This window comes from Colossoma macropomum, unplaced genomic scaffold, assembly GCF_904425465.1.
Source record: "Colossoma macropomum unplaced genomic scaffold, Colossoma_macropomum, whole genome shotgun sequence".
Taxonomy (NCBI): domain Eukaryota; kingdom Metazoa; phylum Chordata; class Actinopteri; order Characiformes; family Serrasalmidae; genus Colossoma; species Colossoma macropomum.
Window position 1 is genome coordinate 1 of NW_023494805.1, and position 22677 is coordinate 22677.

Genomic DNA, 22677 nt, shown 5'->3' on the forward strand with positions numbered 1-22677 from the left:
CAAATATTCAAAAAGTACTGCTTTGCGTAGCAAAGCCTAAAAATGTGCAAATTTAAAAATGTGACATAATCATGTAATTACCTACATCTGTTATCACAGTCATAATATTGTGTGATACTGTATATACAACATAGTGTCCAAAGTACAAACATCTTGATGTCTGAACTTCCTTTTTAAAATCGCTGTACCATACTGTGTGTGGTCGTATACAGGTACAATAAGAAGGAATTCACAGAAAGTCACCTGAGCTTGCTCCAGTTCTGCCGTGTGAACTCTCAGCCAGCAGAGTAGCAGAGCTGCTACCATCGACTGTGACGCTGCAGGTACATTCGAACTGAGCGTCTCATGATCGTTTGCGCAGGCTGTTTGCTGATGTAGCGCAGATATAGCAGACAGTTTCAAACGAGTCCCTGGTGCACGATATCAGCAGCAAGTCGCAAAAGAACCAAACGTACGAAATATAGTACAATTAAAACAAGGGAGCCAAACTGAAGTGAGGTTCTCTTTATTCGCTTTATCTTATGAGTTTGTGTTAAAATAATACTTTCATAAATAAAAGCATAGGGAAAATGCTATGACTGATTGACATACATGTCTGTGCCAATGTCTGCCCAGTTCCCTGTCATGCATTCACACTGGCAATACTTGATGTCACATGACTGAAATTACATCATATTTGCCTAACATTATCATGGTTTATGATATCTTGATATTATATTTTAAAAACTGCTCTAAAAAAGCCATCAAGCAATGCAAGTTTTATTAAAAACTGTGAAGCTCCTCTAACATAAAATAAAGCATTAAACATACCAGTACCTGAACTGTAACCAGAATAAAATCAAGCTCAGAATAAACACATCACTTCTTTATTGTTTACATTTTTAAAATTATTATTATTATTATTATCATCATTATTGTGAACATGCACCAGCAGTGCATATCATTATATAATACTGCTTAACCGTTGGGGGTCAACGCATGTTCTGGCGCATCAAATTTTCTTTTAATCACATTTACAATGATATATAAATGTTTCTATTAATATCTTTGCACTAACACAGAAATTAATTTCACACAGTTCCTGAATTTGTAAAGTCACTCTTTCGATCCCATCTCATTGAGAGAAGTACGTATAGGATGCTATTTGGGATCTGCTGGTGTTTTATTTCAAGTCAATGTAATACATCAGTATCCAGTCAACCATCATTCACTTTACATGCACATACTAGAATTGGTTATCAGGATCACCCCTTTCATCAGCACATTAATAATCATCTATAAAAAAGATATTTGGTAACGCTCATTGATTATAAAGATTGCATTGTGCATCTCTCATTACAGTGTCTACCGCAAACATTAAGTTTCTGAGCTGGAACGTACGAGGCATTCATGCACCAATAAAAAGAACTGAAATCATCAACCACCTTCATAAGTTACAAGCAGACATTTGTCTCCTACAAGAAACTCATCTTTTAGAAACTGAACATAAGAAACTATTATATATTTTATTAATTAAATATAAATACAATTAAATATAAATATATTATATATCATATATATTAAAAATATTTCAACCATATATATTCATCCTCATTCAATTCCAAAAAAAGAGGAGTTTCTATCTTGGTACACAGAAATGTTCAGTTGATCCACAAAAAACAATATCTGACACACAAGGACGCTCTATCATAATACAAATCACAATCAACAACAAGGATATCATTATTGCAAATATATATGGACCAAACACAGATGATCCAGCATTTTATCATGACTTATTCACGATATCAGACTTTTCAAATTCACCTTTGGTAACAGGAGGAAACTTTAACACAGTATTAAATTTAGAGCAGGACAGATCAAACTTCAATGCAAAGATTTGGCACACTACTAAAATAGTACAACAACACATGGAGGACTTTGGACTAGGAGACATCTAAAGACTACAACACCCATCAGTTAAAGAATATACTTATTTTTCTCAGGTTCATCATTCATTCTCTCACACTGATTCATTTCTTACCAGTAACTCTATCATACCACATATATCACAGTCAACAATCCATCCCATAGTAATCTCTGATCATGCCCCTATTACTTTAAATTTTAATGACGTAGAAAAAACTGCAACAAGGTCAAGATGGAGATTTAATACATCGCTCATCACAGACAAAGAATTCAATACCTACTTTAAAAGAGAGTGGACATCTTTTATGGAAACCAATGATCTACAAGAAACTTCTCCCATACTATTACGGGAAACATCAAAAGCAGTGATGAGAGGGAAAATCATCATATCAGTACATAAGAAAAAGAAGGATCAGGAAAAGCAAAGCAGCCTAGAACAACATTTAAAGCAACTCCAGAGCTCATATGCAGAAAATCCCACAGAAAAAAATTCTTAAAACATTAACAAAACTAAAGCCCAGCTAGATACTCTCATAGATCAAAAAACACTATTTTTACTCTCACGACTGAAACAAAACCACTTTGAGCATAATGACAAATCAGGAAAATTCTTAGCAAACCAACTAAAACAAAACAAAGAAAAACACACAATAACCACGATTTCAGTATTACTCAAACCAAATAAAGATTCAACACTACGCTCAAGCTACCATCCAATATCGCTAATTAAGACTGACTTAAAAATGATAAAAGGCACTTTCAACAAGACTGGAAAAGTTATATCCAGTCTCATCCATCCAGATCAAACAGCCTTTATAAAAGGGAGATAATCATCAATAACACACATCGTCTTATCACCCTTATTAACTTTACAAAGGAAAGTAATAGGAAAACAATTATCTTTAGATGCAGAAAAACTTTTGATAAAGTAAACTGGGATTTCTTTTAGTACATTACATAAATTTGGCTTTGGTACATCGTTTATACACTGGATTCAAATACTATATTCATCACCCATGGTCTCCATTATAACTAATGACATCAGCTCATCAAGCCTTACACTTTCTCACGGGACTGACAACGATGTCCACTCTCACCACTGTTATTCACAGTCTTCATAGAACCACTAGCCACAGCAATACATCAGAATGATAAAATCACAGGCATTTCAACCCACAGTATTGCTCATAAAATAAGCCTCTATGCAGATGATGTGCTACTATTTCTCCAAGATCCCACTTCATCAATAAAGGAACCATTAAACTGATTAATAGTTTCTCACATGTATCAGATTACTCTGTTAACTGGAACAAATCAACAGCGTTACCAATAGGTGACTGGAACTGGAATGCTGCACTCCAACATTACCCTTTACAAACTACCACAGGAAGTATTACATATCTAGGTATAAAAGTAACCACCAAGCTTTCAGAGTTATTCCACCTTAATTTTACACCACTATTAAAAACAACAGAAGATGATCTAAATCACTGGATGAATTTACCAATTTGTCTCATAGGCCGTATTGCAACATTCAAAACGACAGTTTTACCAAAAGTCAATTACCTATTTGCTGTGTTGCCAACTGAACCAACTAAAAATGGCTCCACAATTTAGACACGTTAACATCAAAATTCTATTGGAGAAATAAGAAACCCAGCATAAAACTCACAACTTTACAAAAAGACAAAAATAAGGGGGGGGGGGGCACCGAATTTTCAGTTTTATTATTTAGCAAATCAGCTTCACTATTTAGTAAAATGGAGACAAACAGATGATGACTGTAACCCCTGGCTTGATGTAGAACAGTCATACTGCGATGAAATATCCATCCATTTACCTTTTCTTAGCAAATCCATAAAATATCATTAATGTTTTAAAAGCATGACAATCTCATCAACATTAAAAGCCTGGTGGAAAATTAATAAACTAACAAATTTTGAAAAGACACCTAACATATACACCCATACGGCACAATCCAGACTTTACAATTAACAAACGACCCCTTATATACAAGAAATGGAAAGAAAAAGGCATAACACATTTACTAACACCTCTTTACGAATAACACATTTAAAAGCTTCCAAGAACTAACTGCAATATTTGACTTAGAGGAAAATCAATATTTAAAATATTACCAATTAAAAAGTATACTTAAAACCGAAATGAATATTTTTCACAACAATCTTAGTCCCCCCCTCCCATTACTAAAAAGGGACCGAGTCATCAGCCCTAGGAAAGTTTTATCAAAGTTATATGCTCTCATAGCTACTTCAAATTCAACCATATCAATACCAACTAATAAATGGGAAAAGGATTTAGATATTAGCACTGATACACAATTCTGGACACAAATCTGTAAAAATATCTTCATTATGAGTAAAAACACCAACACACAATTAATTCAGTATAAAATTATTCATAGGACACACATTACGCAATACAAACTGTTTAAAATGGGACTCAATTCAATCATATGTACACAATGTATAACTAACAAAACAGGTGACTATTTTCATGCATTCTGGATTTGCACACCAGTCCACCGTTTTTGGGAAAATATAACCTCAAAATTATCTCTATATTTGGGGAGCAGTGTTCCAACGTCACCCTCCCTATGCCTCCTAGGAGACCCCTCAGAAGTAGAATCATCAGTCAAAGATACAGTTCCATTACTTACAGCATTAACTATAGCAAAAAAACATACTGCTAAATTGAAAAGACCAAAAAAAATCTGTAACACAGTGGAGATGAAACGGTTACCGGTTTCACGGTAAACCGCGGTAAATTAATGACGGTTAGTAGTACCGTTTGAACTTTAAAGTATCGTTAAAACCGCGGTCGATTACCGCGGTGTGAAAATCTCGCTGTACAGAGTCAAACAAAGGCAGAATCATCTCTCAGACGCAGCTCTGTGTGTGTGTGTGTGTGTGGTGAGTGTGGTGTGTGTGTGTGTGTGTGTGGAGGGGAAGGGGGAGGGGGAGGGGGAGGGGGAGAGAAGGGAGAACATGGCGGAATGTAGATAAAGAGATTCTGAGATATTTCAGCTTTCTAAGAAGACCAAGTCTGACGTTTGGTCATGTTTTGGGTTTTATAAGGATGCAGAAGGAAAGTTAATTGAAGATGACCACCCTGTCTGCAGATGACCACCCTGTCTGCAGATGACCACCCTGTCTGCAGAACAGGCCGAAAGAAAATAGCGGCGAAAGGGGGCAACACATCAAACCTGACGGGTCATCTTCGCGACCACCACCCGCTGCTTTATAGAGAACGCAAGGTTAACTTTAACGGAGAAGTCTGTGGACTTCGAAATAGGAGAAATCTCACGGTTTGTGTGGTTTAACTTATGTTTATGGTTCGTTAATAATACAAAAGGAAGCTTTGAGTAAAAAAAAACTGTGAATCGAAACTAAAGCTTTTAACACATTTCTGTGGAGCAGAGTCTCCAAAATGAGCTCTGAGTTAACGAGACGCTGCAGAGGTTCAATCTGCGCAGCTCCCCTTTCTCGTCCCGCTTGCAGCGTTTACTGTCTGAGCGAATAACACCGTCTCAAATCACTCAGTGTCCCCTACAGAGGGCGCTACTGTTCAAACATGATCATCATTAACCAGCAGCTGAGTTTTAAATAGGGAATTTGAACCTGTTGTTCATGTTGATTAGTAGATGACTTAGTCGAACGTTTCCTGCACGCTTTGGGTGAAGGATTTGCTATTTCATGATCCACGAAGTGCACTACTTAGGGAAGATAGTGTGCTTTGAGACGGGACCTCGCGCGAGTAAACGCTGTGCCGCTTTTAGGAAAAGCAGAGTTTCAGAGATTAAACTGTAGGAGTGTTTCTGCTGCAGCTCAGATGCGCGTTAATTTAAGTTATGTTTTAGTTTTAAATGCTTTTAGAGAAGCAGCTCCACAGGTGAAGACACGCTGTGTGAGGTCTACACTGTCTGCAGCTCACAGCTTTTTCACAGTTTTTCCTGGTGCGCTGTGTTGATTAGGGGTTCAGCGCCACAGCGGCACAATATGCTGCAGCTGCAGTTCGGACAGAAACCCCCCGAGTGCAGCACTTCTTAGAAGTAGTCATTTTCCATTAAGACCCACCTCAGAGTTAGTCGAGATTTGATTCTCTATGCAGGGAAATCCCTCGTTATTGTACTTAATAACAATAATAATAATAATAATAATAATAGTAATAACAGTAATAATATATAATAATACCAATAATAATAATAGTATGATAATAAATACATTTGCTATTCTATTGATTACAGAGTATTACAAATATTGTAAGTAATACAAAAGTAATACTACAAATGTATTGACTATATTTTTTATGTTTATGCATACCAAAAAGTGCACATTGCTGCCAAATTCTATTTGTGTTAATATAAAAGTTGGTGAAACGAGTTTTCAGTTTGTGTATCAGTATTATTTATTATTATTTTATTTTACTTTTCAACACATTTGAACAATATCGCAAGATCAGCTCCTAAATAACTTGTGTATTCTGTGCTTGAGTTCTGTATCAGGATCTATATAAGCCACCCTGTGATTATTCCATGCGCCGTTTATCTTGTTGGTATCAGTGTTGAACAGGTATCAAAATCATAAAGCTGTTATGGTATCAGAAACTCAAACTTCAGAAACTGAGCTGGACCATGCAGAGGTGTGCTAGTAACGAATTACATTTACTCTCGTTACTGTAAACTGAGTACAGTGTTTCCTGTAACTTTCTCGTAGTCGAAGTAAATTATAGTACTTTACTAGAGTTTATTTGTAATGAAATACTTTTACTTCACTACTTTAATTTTCATAACGTTACAGAGTAAAATATAAATGATGACACGAATCTGCTCAGACACCAAGACGAACAACACGCGGGTAAAATTTTAAAAAGATTCACCAATCAAAAAACAGCAGCTCCGGCAGGAAAAACACTACAGAGATGACCAGTTTAGTGGAGAAGGACAGAGGAGAACTGAACCAGCACACAGGAAGGAACTGACCATCCCAAACGGTCATCTCTGTGTTCATTTAACATGAACTAAAGAAAACGGCGTTATTATCAGCGGCCGAACACGAAACCTGCTGCGTATGTTTTATTACAGTGCCTGGCAGCTGCTTCAGTTAACAGGTGTCACAGCCTGCAGTTCACCGTTTATACAGCCTAGTTTAGCTGCTGTTTGGAGATAAACGCTCAGTGTACGGCTGAGAGACACGAAATATCTAGTTCTAACACGGTTTTTCATCAACTCTGGGACAGAGACTCTGTTCGCGCTGTCGCTCTAAGCTGACTGGCCTGACTACTGACGTTCCATTCTCTTTCTTTCTCTCTCTCTATTCCTCTCTCCTTCTCTCCCCCTGTCTCTCTCTCTTCCTCTGTCTCTCTCTCTTCCTTTCTCTCTCTCTCTGTTTGTCTGTCTCTCTCTCTCCCCCATCATTCTTGGTGTCTTTAACTGTGAGAGTCTGTGTATCTGTTTAACTGTGAAATGCAGTAATAATGTCTGATTCTGTCTGAACTGATCAGCATGATGAGTGAAATATATTACAGTAAAATCAAAGCTGGGTAATTTGCTGATGTTGCTGCTGATTTTAATGGTGTAAATGTTCTGAACAGATATCAGTGTAAATACACAGTGTGAAGGCTGTGAATGTGTTTACTGTCTGTAGAGGTTCACACCTGTTAACGTAAGCTAGAGTCCAGGGAGCTGATGGGCAGCAGGACTCTCACTAAAATTATATTATTCTTTTTGACTCAGTGTTTTTCTTTTAAATATACTTAATTAAACAAGAACAGCCTCTGCACGTCTTTCAGGGACTCTAAAATACTATATTGGAAACAGATAAACTGGGACATATATATAATCATCTTAACCATGAAATGCAGGCAGTGTAATGTAAAACCTTGTTCCTGACTCAGCTCTCAGAAAGGTGTTCAGCTCTCAGAACTTTAGCTTTAGTGTTGTTTTTCTGTACAGATATTTCCGAGTGATGTAGCCGAGTAGCTCAGAAAACATGTTCAGGTTGTGTGACGGCGGAAATGTGAAAAAGTAACTAAGTGACTCAGTACTTAAGTGAGTTTTTATATGAAGTACTCATTACTCTTACTGGAAGTAATTTTATTACTAATACTTTACTTGTACTTGAGTAAATTATCACTACAGTAACCAGTACTCGTACTTGAGTATGGATTTTCAGTACTCTTTACACTCCTGGGACCATGTTGGTGAATTCTGTGAACGTCTCCCACATGTTTGTAAATTTACACATTTGGAATTTACTCAAACAAAAATGAAACAGATGTGGAGTCACATCTGCTGGAATCTAATGCTACACTGCTACTTTGCCTCCTCTGCTGTTACTACTTGCGTGTTCCTGTTCAGGAGCTGGTAAGATTATTGAACACACTGACTAGAAATCACTCACAAAAATACTGATTAAAATAATACCTACCTATTTTGGCTTTAAGTAATCTGCAACATTTCAGAGCTATTTAATCGAGGGATGCACCAAATGTTCGGCAACAAAATTATTCAGCCGAAAATGGCAAAAAACACTTTCAATGTTTGGCCAAATAGGTTTTCAATGCTGAAGTTCGAGCCAAACCAAGAGCTCTGGCTGCTGCCTACAACTCTGGTGACCGGCTAGCTACAAGAAGGCCAGATATGACCTTCAGAGGACCATCAGGCTGGCCAAAAGGAGCTACAGGGACAGAGTGGAATCCAACTATCTTGGCTCTGATCTCAGACGTATGTGGAGTGGACTGTGCACCATCACTGCCTACAATGAAGGTGTGATCTGTGACAGGGATTTTCACTGACGTCTTTAACCTCTCCTTAAGACTGACAGTGTCTGTGTTTACATGCAAAGATTTTTGCCAATCCGATTGAATACAATCCGATTACAGACTCAGACTGAGGTGTTTATATGCGCTCTATTCAACAATTTGATGGAAAATCTTCGTTTACATGCTCACTACAAGTAATCCGATGCAAAATGACGCGCATGCGTGGAGTAGCGCTTAGAGTAAACGTTACCATGACAGCGAACATCACGTGAGGTCCAGTCTGAGTGAGATGAGTTTCCAGTTGGCGTGCTGGAGTTTTTAACTGCTTTAAAATGATGTCAGACTCAGAAAAACGTACCTCACATGTCCTTATTAAAGAAGGCCGAGAGGAAGACGTCGTGCTCTGAGACACATAAGCTGGACGTCCGTCCCACCGCCGTCTTTTAAAGATCAGAGCAGAAACTTCGTCTCCAGCCATGTTGAACGGTATAAACTTTTGCCATGACGCGACGCACATGGTCAGAACATACTTACACGTTCCGATTGGAATGTAATCGGATTCAGGCGTTTACACAGCTATTATTCTTCTATTTATCAGATTATTTAGAGGTTTACCCACCTCATTCAATCGGATAGAAACTGTATTCCGAATGGCCTCAATCGGACTAGACTATTCCGACTGAGGTGTTTACATGGACGAATTGTATTCCGATTGAGCTATTAGTCGGATTATTAACGGATTATCAGGCTGCATGTAAACGTGGCTAGTGATTCCCACGTGCTTTCAGGAAACCACAATTGTTCCAGTCCCCAAGAAATCGTCTGTCACTTGCCTGAATGACTACCGCCCTGTTGCACTGACATCTACAGTGATGAAGAGCTTCGAGCGGCTGGTCAAAGCTCACATCTGCTCAACACTTCCAGCCACCATGGACCCTCACTAATCTGCATACCACTCCAACAGATCCACAGACGACGCCACTGCACTAACAGTACACACTGCTCTCACACACCTGGACAGAAAGAACACATATGTAAGAATGCTGCTCATAGATTACAGCTCAGCATTCAGCACAATCATCCCTGCCAGACTCATTCCTGAGCTCACAGACTTGGGTTTGAACTCTCATCTCTGCAACTGGATACTGGACTTCCTGACGAGCGACCCCAGGTGGAGAAAGCTGGGAACAGCTTCTCCTCCACACTGACTCTGAGCACAGGGGCTCCCCAGGGATGAGTGCTCAGCCCCCTCCTGTACTCCCTGTATACACATGACTGTGTAGCCAAACACACGTCTAACATCATCTTGGAGCCGAAGTGGAGAGTCAGCAGTGTGAAGTTTCTCGGCGTACACCTCACTGATGACCTCACCTGGTCCCTCCACACCAACACTATCGTGAGATCTGCCCGTCAGCATCTCTTCCTCCTGCATAGGCTCAGAAAGTTTGGTCTGCCTCCTCAGATCCTCTCCAGCTTCTACAGATGCACCATAGAGAGCTTCCTCACGGGCTGCATCACTGTCTGGCGCAGCAGCTGCACCGCCTGCGACCGCAAGGCCCTTAAAGGAGTGGTGAGGACGGCAGAAGCCATCATAGGCAACAAACTACCAGCCTTACAGGATGTCTATCAGTCCTGCTGCCTCAGGAAGGTCAGGCAGCGTCACCCAGCACACGGCCTGTTCACCATCCAGCCATCAGGCAGGAGATTCCGCAGCATTCAGGCCAGAACAACCCGGCTAATGAACAGTTTCTACCCACAGGCTGTCAGGCTTCTGAACAAGCTGTGAAGCTGTGGGTCCTTCACCAACCACCATCTCACTCAGTCACTCTGTCAGCATTATTATTATATCATATCTCTGATATGGACAATAACACTTTAACACTAAGCCACTTTAAAGAACAATAACACTGAGTCACTTAAGTCACTTTAAAATGTATATTGTCTCTATATTTTGTGTATATTTTGTGTATATTTAATATATTCAGTTTGTTTTTCTGTGATTTTTATTTTACTTGTTTATTTGCTGTACAGTGATTATCTGAGCCTCACCACAAGCATTTCAATGCATGAATGTCCTGACATTTTGTGCAAATGACAATAAACTTGAAAAGACTGAATAATTTATACTGAACAGTGACGTCTTTAATGACTCTATTAGCTCTGTCTAGTTCTCGGCCGTAGGCGGGAACCATAGTGGAACTTTTACTCCTTATCTCCAGGCCTAGAGCCCACCGCTCGAGGGTGATGCCCACTTTAACGCGTTATTTCTCCACAGCGAGTCACAGCGGAGCTGAACTTTCCCAGCTTTTATTCCGTTTCCAGCATTCGAGCCAAACGTGACTCCAGAAAGAGTAAAGAAAAGAACAGAGCCGCTGTGTTTAAGCAGCACTACAGCGAGGCAGACAGACAGCAGCTTCTCAGCGCTCCTTCTCTCTCTCTCTTTCTCTCGGTGCGCTGCTGTATCCCCCTTAAAGAAACTCAGACCCCCATTTTACAACAACGCCATGAAACCAACCAGCGTGGAGTGAGGCGCTCTGAGTAAATGCAGCAAACATGTCTGCTGTGTGGAAGCGTTTTAAAGGGTCAGAGAATGACCCCAGAGTGGCCGTTTGCAGACACACGACACAAGGCTTATTTATGGAGGACCAGATTTGACAAACTGAAAAATAAATAAAAATGACTCAGTAAATTAATATATGAAGTAGAACTGCAAAGAATAATGATGATAAATCTAAAAATAAATAAATAAATATAACAATTAATACATTAATAAAGGAAAAAATACATTAATTAGTATGTCTGCATTTATTTATGTCTATTTAGTAATTTCCTCTTCTCACTAATTTTTGTGTGTGTTATTTATGTTTATTATCAATATCAACTGATATGCATTTTCTTGTGATTACATTTTTGGGCACATCGCTCAGCCCTAATTGAAACTTTGCTAATTGTTTAATACAACATTCAATTTTAGTATCATATAAACTATGGAGCAGATTTGCCAAATTGAAAAATAAATAAAATTAAAAATAAATGACTGAAGTAAATTAATATATGAAGTAGAATTGCAATAATGAATAATGATAATTAAATCTAAAAATAAATAAATATGCATAACAATTAATATATTAATAAATAAAATCTTATATAAATTAATGTCTGCATTTATTTATATGTCTGTTTAGTAATTTCCCCTTCTCACTAATTTATTTAGTTATTTATGTTTCTTTTTAAACATTTTTTTCTGTTTTTCTATTAATTTATTTTATTAATTTATTTCCATAACTATTAATTTCTATATTTATTTATTTCTCTATTTATTTCTGTATTTCCTTGTCCTTATGCTAATAAAGGGGCTGTCAGCCAATGATGTCACAGCGTCTCAACATTCCTATCGGTTGATCGATGTCAGACTCTGTAGATGGATTGTTCATGTCTTGCTCTCTCAGCGGTAACTAAGGACCAGACAGTACAGTAACGGCTTCTTACAGCAGCAGACAGTCAGAGATCTGAGAGTCTCGGCTGGTCTGGCTGAAAATGCAGGTCTGGGTTGTTTACTGGTTCGTGTGGAGGCTGTGGGGACAGTCGGCTCCATTTAGCTGCCTCGGCTGATTCAGATGTCGACCCCATAGTGTTCAGAGCTTTAGAGGAGGCGAATAATCGGCTTTTTCTGCAGAATTCAGATCAAACTCAGACATTCGGACGCCCTTCTCACATCCGGCCTGTGGAGCCATCGAGAGTTACTCATCAGCAGGTCTGTCTGTTCGTGACGTTGCAGCTCTTTATGGAGTGAAAGAACAGTTTAATCAGCTCTTCTCCTCCTGGGCTTGATGGCTAAGACTGAACGTGAAAACACGCCCCCTCATTATCATATGAACGAAGAAATACAGAAATAAATAAATGAATTAATGAGAAAAAATAAATAAATAAATACATGAATGAATTACTAAAGAGAACAATTGTTAAAAATATAGATATGGAAAAATATATGAAAATGTCATTAATAAAACAATAAATAATACAGAAATAAATAAATTGAAAAATATATAACTGCAAGGAAATGTGTGTATAATTACAATCACAATAAGCAATATATACTTTATTTAGTTTTTTATTTATTGATTAATTTACTGAGCCATTTATTTTTTTATTTTATTTATTTTTCAATTGGGCAAATCTGGTCCTCCATAATATTGACATTTTATTTTTAATTTTATTGGGGGGGGGGTTATTATTATTTCTTTGCTAATTTATTTAAGTCATATTGTGCTTTGTTGGTGTGTCTGCTGTGATGTTAAAAATGAATAAATATTTTTAAGTTGCAGTTTAGAAAAAACCAAGACAAAAATACATTTAACCTATTTAATCTATGCAATGATGAAAAAAGTGGCGAAATTAGTGAAACCCTGAAAAACCGTGTTCGGTATTCGGTATATGGCCTTCGGCCGAATGTTTAATTTTGTTCGGTTTTGGTTTCGGACAAAAATTTTAATTTTGCTGCATCCATAATTTAATCTCAGGCAATCAGAACAAAATATGTTTAAAGCTGAATAACAGTAACGCACATAAACAGTGGTAAAAAGCAGCTAATATAGCTGCTGTCAGTGAGAGACTCTCTGAGCTCAGGCCTCCACTCATGCTGGTACATGGGTTTTGCTTATAATCACAGTGAATAATCACCAACAAGGTTAAGCTACAAAGGAGGGTTTATGGTAAAGTGGAAAATGAATGTACTGCTGAAAGACTCAAAAACCTGAACATTAAATAACAAAAAATATTTGTAACCTTTTAGTGGATCTGTTATCATAACAAACCATCAACATTCAAAATTCAACAGTTATATTAATCTAAATATAACAGACGTTACATTTATGTGGAAATAACACTCACAGGGCTTTTCTGCAGACGGTCACAGCTGGGATCAGTCTCCTATAACCCTCCTCTGATGATGTGTATTTCTTCAGGTCCAGCTCATCCAGAACCTCCTCTGAGTTCAGGATCATATAGGCTACTGCTGAACACTGTGCAGGAGAGAGTTTCTCCTCTGAGTGTCTCTCTGATTTTAGATACTCCTGAATCTGTCTGAAGAGAGTCTGGTCATTCATTTCAGACAGACAGAAGAACAGATTAATGGATCTCTCAGCTGAGATGTGATCTTGTTCATCTTCTTCATCTTCATCTGTATTTGTTATTATGTTCTTGATGTGCTCTTTAATTCTCTCTGGTTGTCTCTGTATCTGTGTCAGTAGACCCTGTAGGAGTTTCTGATTGGACTCCAGCAAGATTCCCAGCAGGAAACGGAGGAAAAGATCTAGGTGTCCATTCTGACTCTTTAAGGCTTTATTCACTGCTCCTTCCAGCAGATCATCCAGTGGAACATTCTCAGACCACTCACTGTACTGTGGTTTAAAACACTGCAGTTCCTTCATGATTTTGCACTCATAGCAGTGAATCACATAAACAGCAGCCAGGAACTCCTGAAAGCTCAGATGAACAAAGCTGTAGACCTTCTTCTGGAAAAGCACACATTCCTCCTTCCTAAAGATCTCAGTGAAAATCCCAGAATACACTGAGGCATCAGTGACATCAATGCCGTTCTCTCTCAGGTCCTCTTCATAGAACATCACATTGCCCTTCATCAGCTGTGTGAAAGCCAGTTTAGCCATTTTTAGAAACATGATTCTGTTGGACTCCAGCAGGTTTCTTTGGTCTCTCTCATGTTTCTCCTCATACTTCTCGTTCTTCATGTTGGTCTGAGTGATCAGGAAGTGTGAGTACATTTCAGTGAGAGTTTTAGGGATTTCTGTATGAGGCTGTTTCATGATTCTCTGAAGAACAGTGGCTGAGATCCAGCAGAAGACTGGAATGTGGCACATGATGTGGAGGCTCCTCGCTGTCTTAATGTGGGAGATGATTCTCTGGGCTTGGTCTTCATCACTGATCCTCTTCCTGAAGTACTCCTCCTTCTGTGGGTCACTGAATCCCTGAATCTCTGTCACACGGTTGATGTATTTAGGAGGGATCTGATTGGCTGCTGCTGGTCGGGAGGTGATCCAGATCAGAGCAGAGGGAAGCAGCTCTCCTTTGATGAGGTTTGTCATCAACACACCCACTGATGATGTCATGGTGATGTCAGATACTTTCTCACACTGTTCAAAGTCCAGTGGAATTCTGCTTTCATCCAGACCATCAAATATAAACACAGCTTTGATCTGATCATAAATCTCTGGGTCCAGATCTTTGAGCTCAGGATGGAAACCACACAGAAGTCCATGAAGACTGTATTGACCATCTTTAATCAGGTTCAGCTCCCGGAACGGAAGCACAAACATGAGCTCTACATCCTGATTGGCTTTTCCTTCAGCCCAGTCCAGAATGAACTTCTGCACAGAGACAGTTTTTCCAATTCCAGCGATTCCTTTAGTCAGAACAGCTTCGATCTTTTTTTGATCCGTTTCTCCTTTTGAACCTTCTACATGTTTAAAGATGTCTAAGCAGTCGATTGAAATGTCTTGTAGGTGTTTCCTGGATGTTTTGTCCATCTGTAGAACCTCATGTTCTTTATTCACTCCTTCACTCTCTCCCTCTATGATGTAGAGCTGTGTGTAAATCCTGTTCAGGAGGGTTTTATTCTCTTCTGTTCTGATTCCCTCAAATAAGCTCTCGTACTTGTTCTTCATGCTGGTTTTGTGTGTCTCTAAGACTCTGTTCAGGACGTCGTTCACTGGTTGGTAAGAATCCTGATGCAGGTCTTCAGTTTCCTCCACCTGAGTGTTTATCTGCAGTGAGTTCAGCCTGAGAGGATCAAACACAGAAACACAAACATCAACATAAATAATCATAATAATCTGTTAAATATGCTGATTAAACTGCTCGTCACATGTCTTTATTATCATGTACTTAGTGGAGGAGCTTCTTCTGTATGTTTGCCTGTGTTTTGCATCAGGACCCCATGACCCAGACTTAAAATTACACTAAGAGTAAAAAACACCTCAATAACTTATTCTCTCATTCATGAATGAGGATTACCAGTGTGTTTACAGTTTGCATAATCTGTAGCACTACAGCTGTTATCCTTCAACAATGTGCCGATAGCAGAATATATCAGAATATCAGCCCATAAAAAATACCACCTGAACTAGTCAGGCAGTAAATCTCCAGGTAAGAAGCTGATTGGAATTAACTTCACTGCAAATCTTCATTTAAATTATGAAATTATGCACATACAGCCTCTCAGTTTATTAAATAATATTTGACACATTTGAACATGGCAAACTGCAGAACTCCGCAAACTACGGAGTAGAAAAAGAGGAATGTGAGTTACTGTAGGAGGTTTTCAGAGCACATTAATATAGAAATCAATATCTAGTATTTTACAGTGGCTTTCAACATGACTCAATACATAAAAAGTATAGATTAAGGAGGAAATATCACATACTGTTCTCACATACAGTCAAATGTAAAAGTTTAGGTTTAGTGTTATATTAAACTTTCCTCAATGTTTTAATTAAAAAACCTCTTAAAACTGCTGATCAGATCTGTCTCAGAACTGTCTGGACGTTGTTAAGGATGTGACTGAGAAGGCTGTGATAGTGCAGCTTTTATTGATTTTATGTTTTTTACTGTTATGGATCCCTGAATATCAAAATTATCAGAATGCACATCTCTACTCTACACATGCAGGCTGTGTTCCCTGCTACGTTGCTGTGCTCATGGCTCACTAAAATGTGGCAACAGTTTTTTTTATTCACTTTAATGCAGGTAATTAAATCTCACGGAAGTCTGGCAAAGACAGCTGGATGAACCAACTGAAAGAACCACAGACACACAGAAAGATGGACACAGATGAACTTGCTTGCTAGCTGTAGGTTCTGCTGGTTGGGTTAGCTCTTGCTTTCTAGTTAACTTTAGCCTGATACGTTGTTCAGACTGGAATAAAGAGACATTGGGGAGCGCAGAGATTAGTTACAGCTATGTGGGCAGAAAAAGCCACACCAGCCTTGTGGAGGTAAATTTTACGCAAGCTTTGTCCAGGATTACGACCTCCCATTCTACACTGAAAGAGGAGAGAATTAGACATTTGTAGATCAACGATCGGTCACTGGAAAGTAATTCACAGGACATACTTTGTAGACGTATGGTGTGGACCCACAGGAACAAGATTAATGTAATTCAAAAGAAATGTAGTTTGGAGTCTGAGGTAGATGAAGCTGCCCTGGAGAACCACGCAGAACAACCTGACCCAGTAATAATTAATAGTAATTTTGTGGTAGGTTCAGTGGGGAGACCAAAGTGAGTCATTGCTGCCATCTGGTGGAACTGAGAGGAATCACTCGTCTGCCAGAGTTTCTCTCAAAGGGCAGGTATTAACACTGTACATATAATATCCATTATTATTGAAGTTATTTGTATAATAAATTGTATTGAAGTTAATGTAGTACAGTTGAGATTATATACAATATACAAAATACACAAATATAGAAAGGCATTGTTAGATAATTTAAGATGTTCACTTCTTTTTCATGAGTAAACTGTGTAACAGTCGGCAAAACATCAATATTTTAAGCCTTCTTGAGTTTATTTTTGTAAACTGATTTGTTTACTACTGATATTCATAAGGCAGGAACTCATCCTTCACACCTTCATTGATGTGTTTGACACTTTCATATTAGTTTAGTTGATTAGACTTTCATAAACGTCACAGTCATAAACAATGAAACGATAAAATTCTTAAACTATCACTTCATCACTCATCAGTGATACACTGTAAGGTAATAACTCACTCTGGGTTCATAGACACACGGCTAGGTTCTCCTCTTCGTCCTCTCCTGAATCCAAGAGGTTCCGCCATGGACCGGTCACTCTTCATAGACACCCAGCTGGGTTTTCCTCCTCGTCCTCTGCTGAATCCAAGAGGTTCCGCCATGGACCGGTCACTCTTCATCGACACACAGCTGGGTTTTCTTCCTCGTCCTCTGCTGAATCCAAGAGGTTCCGCCATGGACCGGTCACTCTTCATCGACACACAGCTGGGTTTTCCTCCTCGTCCTGTGCTGAATCCAAGAGGTTCCGCCATGGACCGGTCACTCTTCATCGACACCCAGCTGGCTTCTCTTCCTCCTCCTCTGCAGAATCTGAATCCAAGAGGTTCCACCATGGATCGGTCACTCTTCATAGACACACGCTGGGTCCCTCCCGTCCTCGCTGAATCAGAGGTTCCGCCATGGACCGGTCACTCTTCATAGACACACAGCTGGGTTCTCCTCCTCGTCCTCTGCAGAATCCAAGAGTTTCCGCCATGGACCGGTCACTCTTCATAGATACACAGCTGGGTTCTCTTACTTGTCCTCTGCTGAATCTAAGAAGTTCTGCCTGTATCAAACAAGAACAGGAAAACATTTCACTTTCTAAACTACAGCAGTGTCTCCTCAGTTCCCAAACGCTTACAGAGTGTTGATAAAGAAGAGGTGGTGAAACTCAGTAAACAGGTCCAACTTTTTTGGAATGTGTTGTCAGCATCAAATTCAAATGGGTATATATTAAAAAAAAAAATACAATTTCTCAGTTTCAACATTCGATATGTTGTCTTTGTAGTATTTTGCTTTAAAAGTATGGTTTAAATGATTTGCACATCATTGCATCTTATTTTTATTTACATTCTGGACAGCGTCCCAACTTTTTTGGAAATATGGTTGTATATATACATATTTTATAAGGGCCTGTCTTACTGTAGAGTGGCTAAGAGAAAGAAATCTTGTTTCTCCTTCCACAACCTAGTAATGTAATAGTTCACCAATAATACAATAAAAATACTAATGTAATAAAATTTGTACTGTTGCCAAAATTGAATAAATCCCAATGACATAATAAATAGATCAATAAGATGATACAACTGATTCCACTAATAAGGTAATGATCATTTTCCTATTATGTAAAACCTAATTACGTTATTGGTAACCTAACCTAATGTGTAAGTCCAGCTCCTGAAGTCCTGACCAATGATAGAGTTCACTGTATCTGCTGTATCCCGAATGGATCACTGTCCATTAGGCGTTTTGAGATTTTAACACTTTCATTTCTAATCAAACCTTAAAATGAAATACAATTATTACTAAAATACGCTCTACATACATTACAGTTAACAATATTAGCTACGTGATGCACTGAATTTTCTTGATTCTAATCATTATTATGAATTACAGATTTTACATTTCTTGTTATGTTTCTCACATATATATATGTGTGTGTGTGTGTACATTCAGTTCTTCAGTGGTCAGGACCCCCATGGACCCTCACAGAGCAGGTACTATTTGGGTGGTGGATCATTCTTTACATCTACAACATCTACAGTGAGTGGACACAGTATTTAAAAACTCCAGCAGCACCGCTGTGTCTGATCCACTCAGACCAGCACAACACACTAACACACCACCACCACGTCAGTGTTACTGCAGTGCTGAGAATGACCCACCACGCAAATAGTACCTGCTCTGTGAGGGTCCATGGGGGTCCTGACCACTGAAGAACAGGGTAAAAGGGGGCTAACAAAGTGTCAGAGAAACAGATGGACTACAGTCTGTAACTGTAGAACTACAAAGTGCACCTATATAGTAAGTGGAGCTGATAAAATGGACAATGAGCGTAGAAACAAGGAGGTGGTCAGAATGTTATGCCTGATCGGTGTGTGTATATATATATATATATGATTTTGGGATAAAGCAGGTGTTATATTAAGCCACTGTTAGATATCGTGTCATGTCTCTTTGTATGATGCTAAATCATATTACAGTCATTATTGACAGCATATCTTACTCGTAATTGTAATCTACTTCATCTGTCCATGTAATTAAGCACCTACTCAGCAAATCGTCATGCAGATATTTCCAGGTGTTTTTTCCATCTACTGAACTTTTAAAGTTAAGTGACCAACTTCCTGAAGTCACCAACTCAGCCCTGTGAAGTTTTTCCTGCACCTTCAGGTCTCAGATGGTCACAGCAGCACATGATTTGGTTGCACTCCTTTTTTTTGGTACAGGTATTAAGCTGCATGCTGATGAACAGCTGTCTTCATTTGCATATCCTAGTTTTGCATTGATGTAAAGACTGACTTTGATAGTGAATCAAAATATTTCATATTTGTGAAATATTTTAATCTGAACGTTGTTTATCTTCCACAAGCAGTGGCTGAGAATATAGGCCGTCTTCTATTATATAATTAAAAAGAATATATTATAAAATAAAGCAAAGCATCAAAACAGCATGTGTTTCTACATGTGCTCTAAAATTTTACTCCCCTGACCAAATCCTCAGTGATAAACTTATAATCATAAGCTTTATGAGACTGACCATTTTAATTTAAACATTAAACATATTGGGGGAAAACATTTTAAACCTGTATTACTTTTGCCCAGATCACATTTTATATTTAATTTTTTACCCTGTCTGTTAAATTCAGCAAATAATCAGTAGTTGTGTATTAAAATGTGCAGTACTGAGTCTCTGTAGATGATCTGTAACTTATTTACACTCAGAACATCAACAACATGGAATCTGACCAGGGGTGCACAAACTTTTACATACGACTGCAAACTGTCATTTATAAATATGAATACACTCATAAACAACTATGTGGACCATCATCTGTAAACAACTGTAAAGGTTCAAACTCTGATAGATTAATTATCTGTTCATACTAATAATGATTAGTTAAAGATTTATTAATAAAAATTACTCTCTCTCTCTCTCTCTCTCTCTCTCTCTCGCTGTCACGCGCCCCAGGCACGTCACTATTTGCATTAGCCAAGACTTTTAAAACTTATGATTTTATTTATTTACTTACTGGTTGATGATTTGTGTGTTTATTTTCCTCTCTCTCTCCTGACTGCGGCTCATTTATCCATAAAATCCGTTTAAAATGTATATATTTATATATGTATATTTATAAACCCGGTTGATTTTTTGCGGCGTCAACACGAGAAAATGGAGGATCGAGGTGTCTCGAGCGCGCAGCCGCTCCTTCCGCGAGCGGGCTCTACAGTAATCAGTCAGTCTGGTGTTTATCGGACTAAAACAGGAGCAGAGCTGAATGTGAAGCAGCGCTGATCGCTGATCCTTCAGTAAATCCAGCTTTACAGCGTTTCTCTACAGTTAAACCTGTTTATAGTGAAACCTTTCAGTCCTTTCAGCTCAATAAGAACCGCGGCTCCGTCTTTGACCGCCAGACATTTTGTAGCTCGGAGGAGGAGTTTAGTCCAGTTCTGAGTTCGGATTAAAACGGGTTTAAACCGGGAGGAAACACCAACACCCGGTCCTGCTTTAATCTCAGTCAGTATTCCTCATTTCTGTGCTGAATAATCTCACCGTGTTGAGTCCAGAGCGCTGATCTGGGGGATCTTCTCTCGGACTATGATGGCGACATGTTACCGTTACTTTCCTCAGAGTTACTTTCGGTTTGGTCTTCACTGAGGAAGCGCTGCTCTGATCACTCAGGTCCACTCAACTTTCCCTCACAGATGAAGTCTGTGTGCTCTGATCCTGCGGAGCCCGGGAGCTGAAAGTGGTGATTATTTTAATAAGGCGAAACTGATACACGAGGCCACGAGTTAAGTCAATATTTATGGCCTCAATATATGAATTCATGGATGCGCCTTATTAAAAATAAATCAACCTGTCGCCTTAAAGGTGATACTGATCACTTAGGTCCATTCAAATTCCCCTCACAGGTGATTCCTAAAGCTTGTGCCCAAACTAATGATGAACTGACCACAAAGTTTTAATGTCAGAGGTGAAGGTGAGGCGAGTCTTTCTGAATCTTTAACCTTTTTTGATCCACTGTTTAGAAAACTGGAGCTGGAGTCTCAAAGGACTTAGGACCCTCATAACCCACCCTGACCATCATGTCTTCAGAGCCCAGAGAAGAACAGTGAGGTGATAAAATAGCACCCAAAATGTTCTGAGAATCAGTGGAGCAGCCAGTTATTGCAAAACTCAGAGGACGATAATTTAACAGCAGTAAAAAGAGTGAGAAGAAAAAGATTTTTGTTCTGTAATTTTTTTGCAATGTTATGTCACTTTTTAAAGAGCCCAGTTAACAAAGCAAAAAAGATACACTTCAGTAAACAATCATAATACCTAATATAAAAATTATGAAATATAAAATATAAAAAGTTTTTTTTCCTTTGTTTATGCATTTATATATACACCGATCAGGCATAACATTCTGACCACCTCCTTGTTTCTACACTCATTGTCCATTTCATCAGCTCCACTTACTATATAGGTGCACTTTGTAGTTCTACAGTTACAGACTGTAGTCCATCTGTTTCTCTGATACTTTGTTAGCCCCCTTTTACCCTGTTCTTCAGTGGTCAGGACCCCCATGGACCCTCACAGAGCAGGTACTGTTTGGGTGGTGGATCATTCTCAGCACTGCAGTAACACTGACGTGGTGGTGGTGTGTTAGTGCGTGTTGCGCTGGTACGAGTGGATCAGACACAGCAGTGCTGCTGGAGTTTATAAACACTGTGTCCACTCACTGTCCACTCTATTAGACACTCCTACCTTGTCAGTCCACCTTGTAGATGTAAAGTCAGAGATGATAGCTCATCTGCTGCTGCACAGTTTGTGTTGGTCATCCTCTAGTCCTTCATCAGTGGTCACAGGACGCTGCCCACAGGACGCTGTTGGCTGGATGTTTTTGGTTGGTGGACTATTCTCAGTCCAGCAGTGACACTGAGGTGTTTAAAAACTCCAGCAGCACTGCTGTGTCTGATCCTGTGTCAAGGTTTTATCCCATCCCATTCTCCTACTGTTTCTTCATTGCCCCCATGTTAAAAGTATTAGTGCCACTGCTGTTATGGTGACGTAACGTTACATCAAACATTGTTATTTGACCCTTTATAAATTTTCTGTTTACTTTATTGACCATGTATGAGCGAAGAAAAGGCTTTAATTAACGTTATGGACTATTACAGTCTGTAAATCATA

At 38.8% G+C, this 22677-nt stretch overlaps 1 protein-coding gene across 3 annotated transcripts; it reads right to left on the reverse strand.

Moving 5' to 3' along the window:
• Positions 1 to 9390: 9390 nt before the first annotated feature.
• Positions 9391 to 17946, reverse strand: LOC118825770 (NLR family CARD domain-containing protein 3-like). Of its 3 annotated transcripts, none has more exons than XM_036596576.1 (3): positions 17475 to 17946; positions 13582 to 15486; positions 9391 to 9704 (listed from the first exon to the last, which is right to left on the reverse strand). In XM_036596576.1, exons 1-3 carry the CDS (start codon positions 17864 to 17866, stop codon positions 9632 to 9634), a joined length of 2370 nt encoding a protein of 789 aa, XP_036452469.1. In that variant the 5' UTR covers positions 17867 to 17946; the 3' UTR covers positions 9391 to 9631. The 3 variants fall into 3 exon arrangements, with proteins under 3 accessions (XP_036452469.1, XP_036452471.1, XP_036452470.1); XM_036596578.1 differs by lacking the exon at positions 9391 to 9704 and adding an exon at positions 12027 to 12531; XM_036596577.1 differs by lacking the exon at positions 9391 to 9704 and adding an exon at positions 12032 to 12471.
• Between the last annotated feature and the right edge of the window lie 4731 nt (positions 17947 to 22677).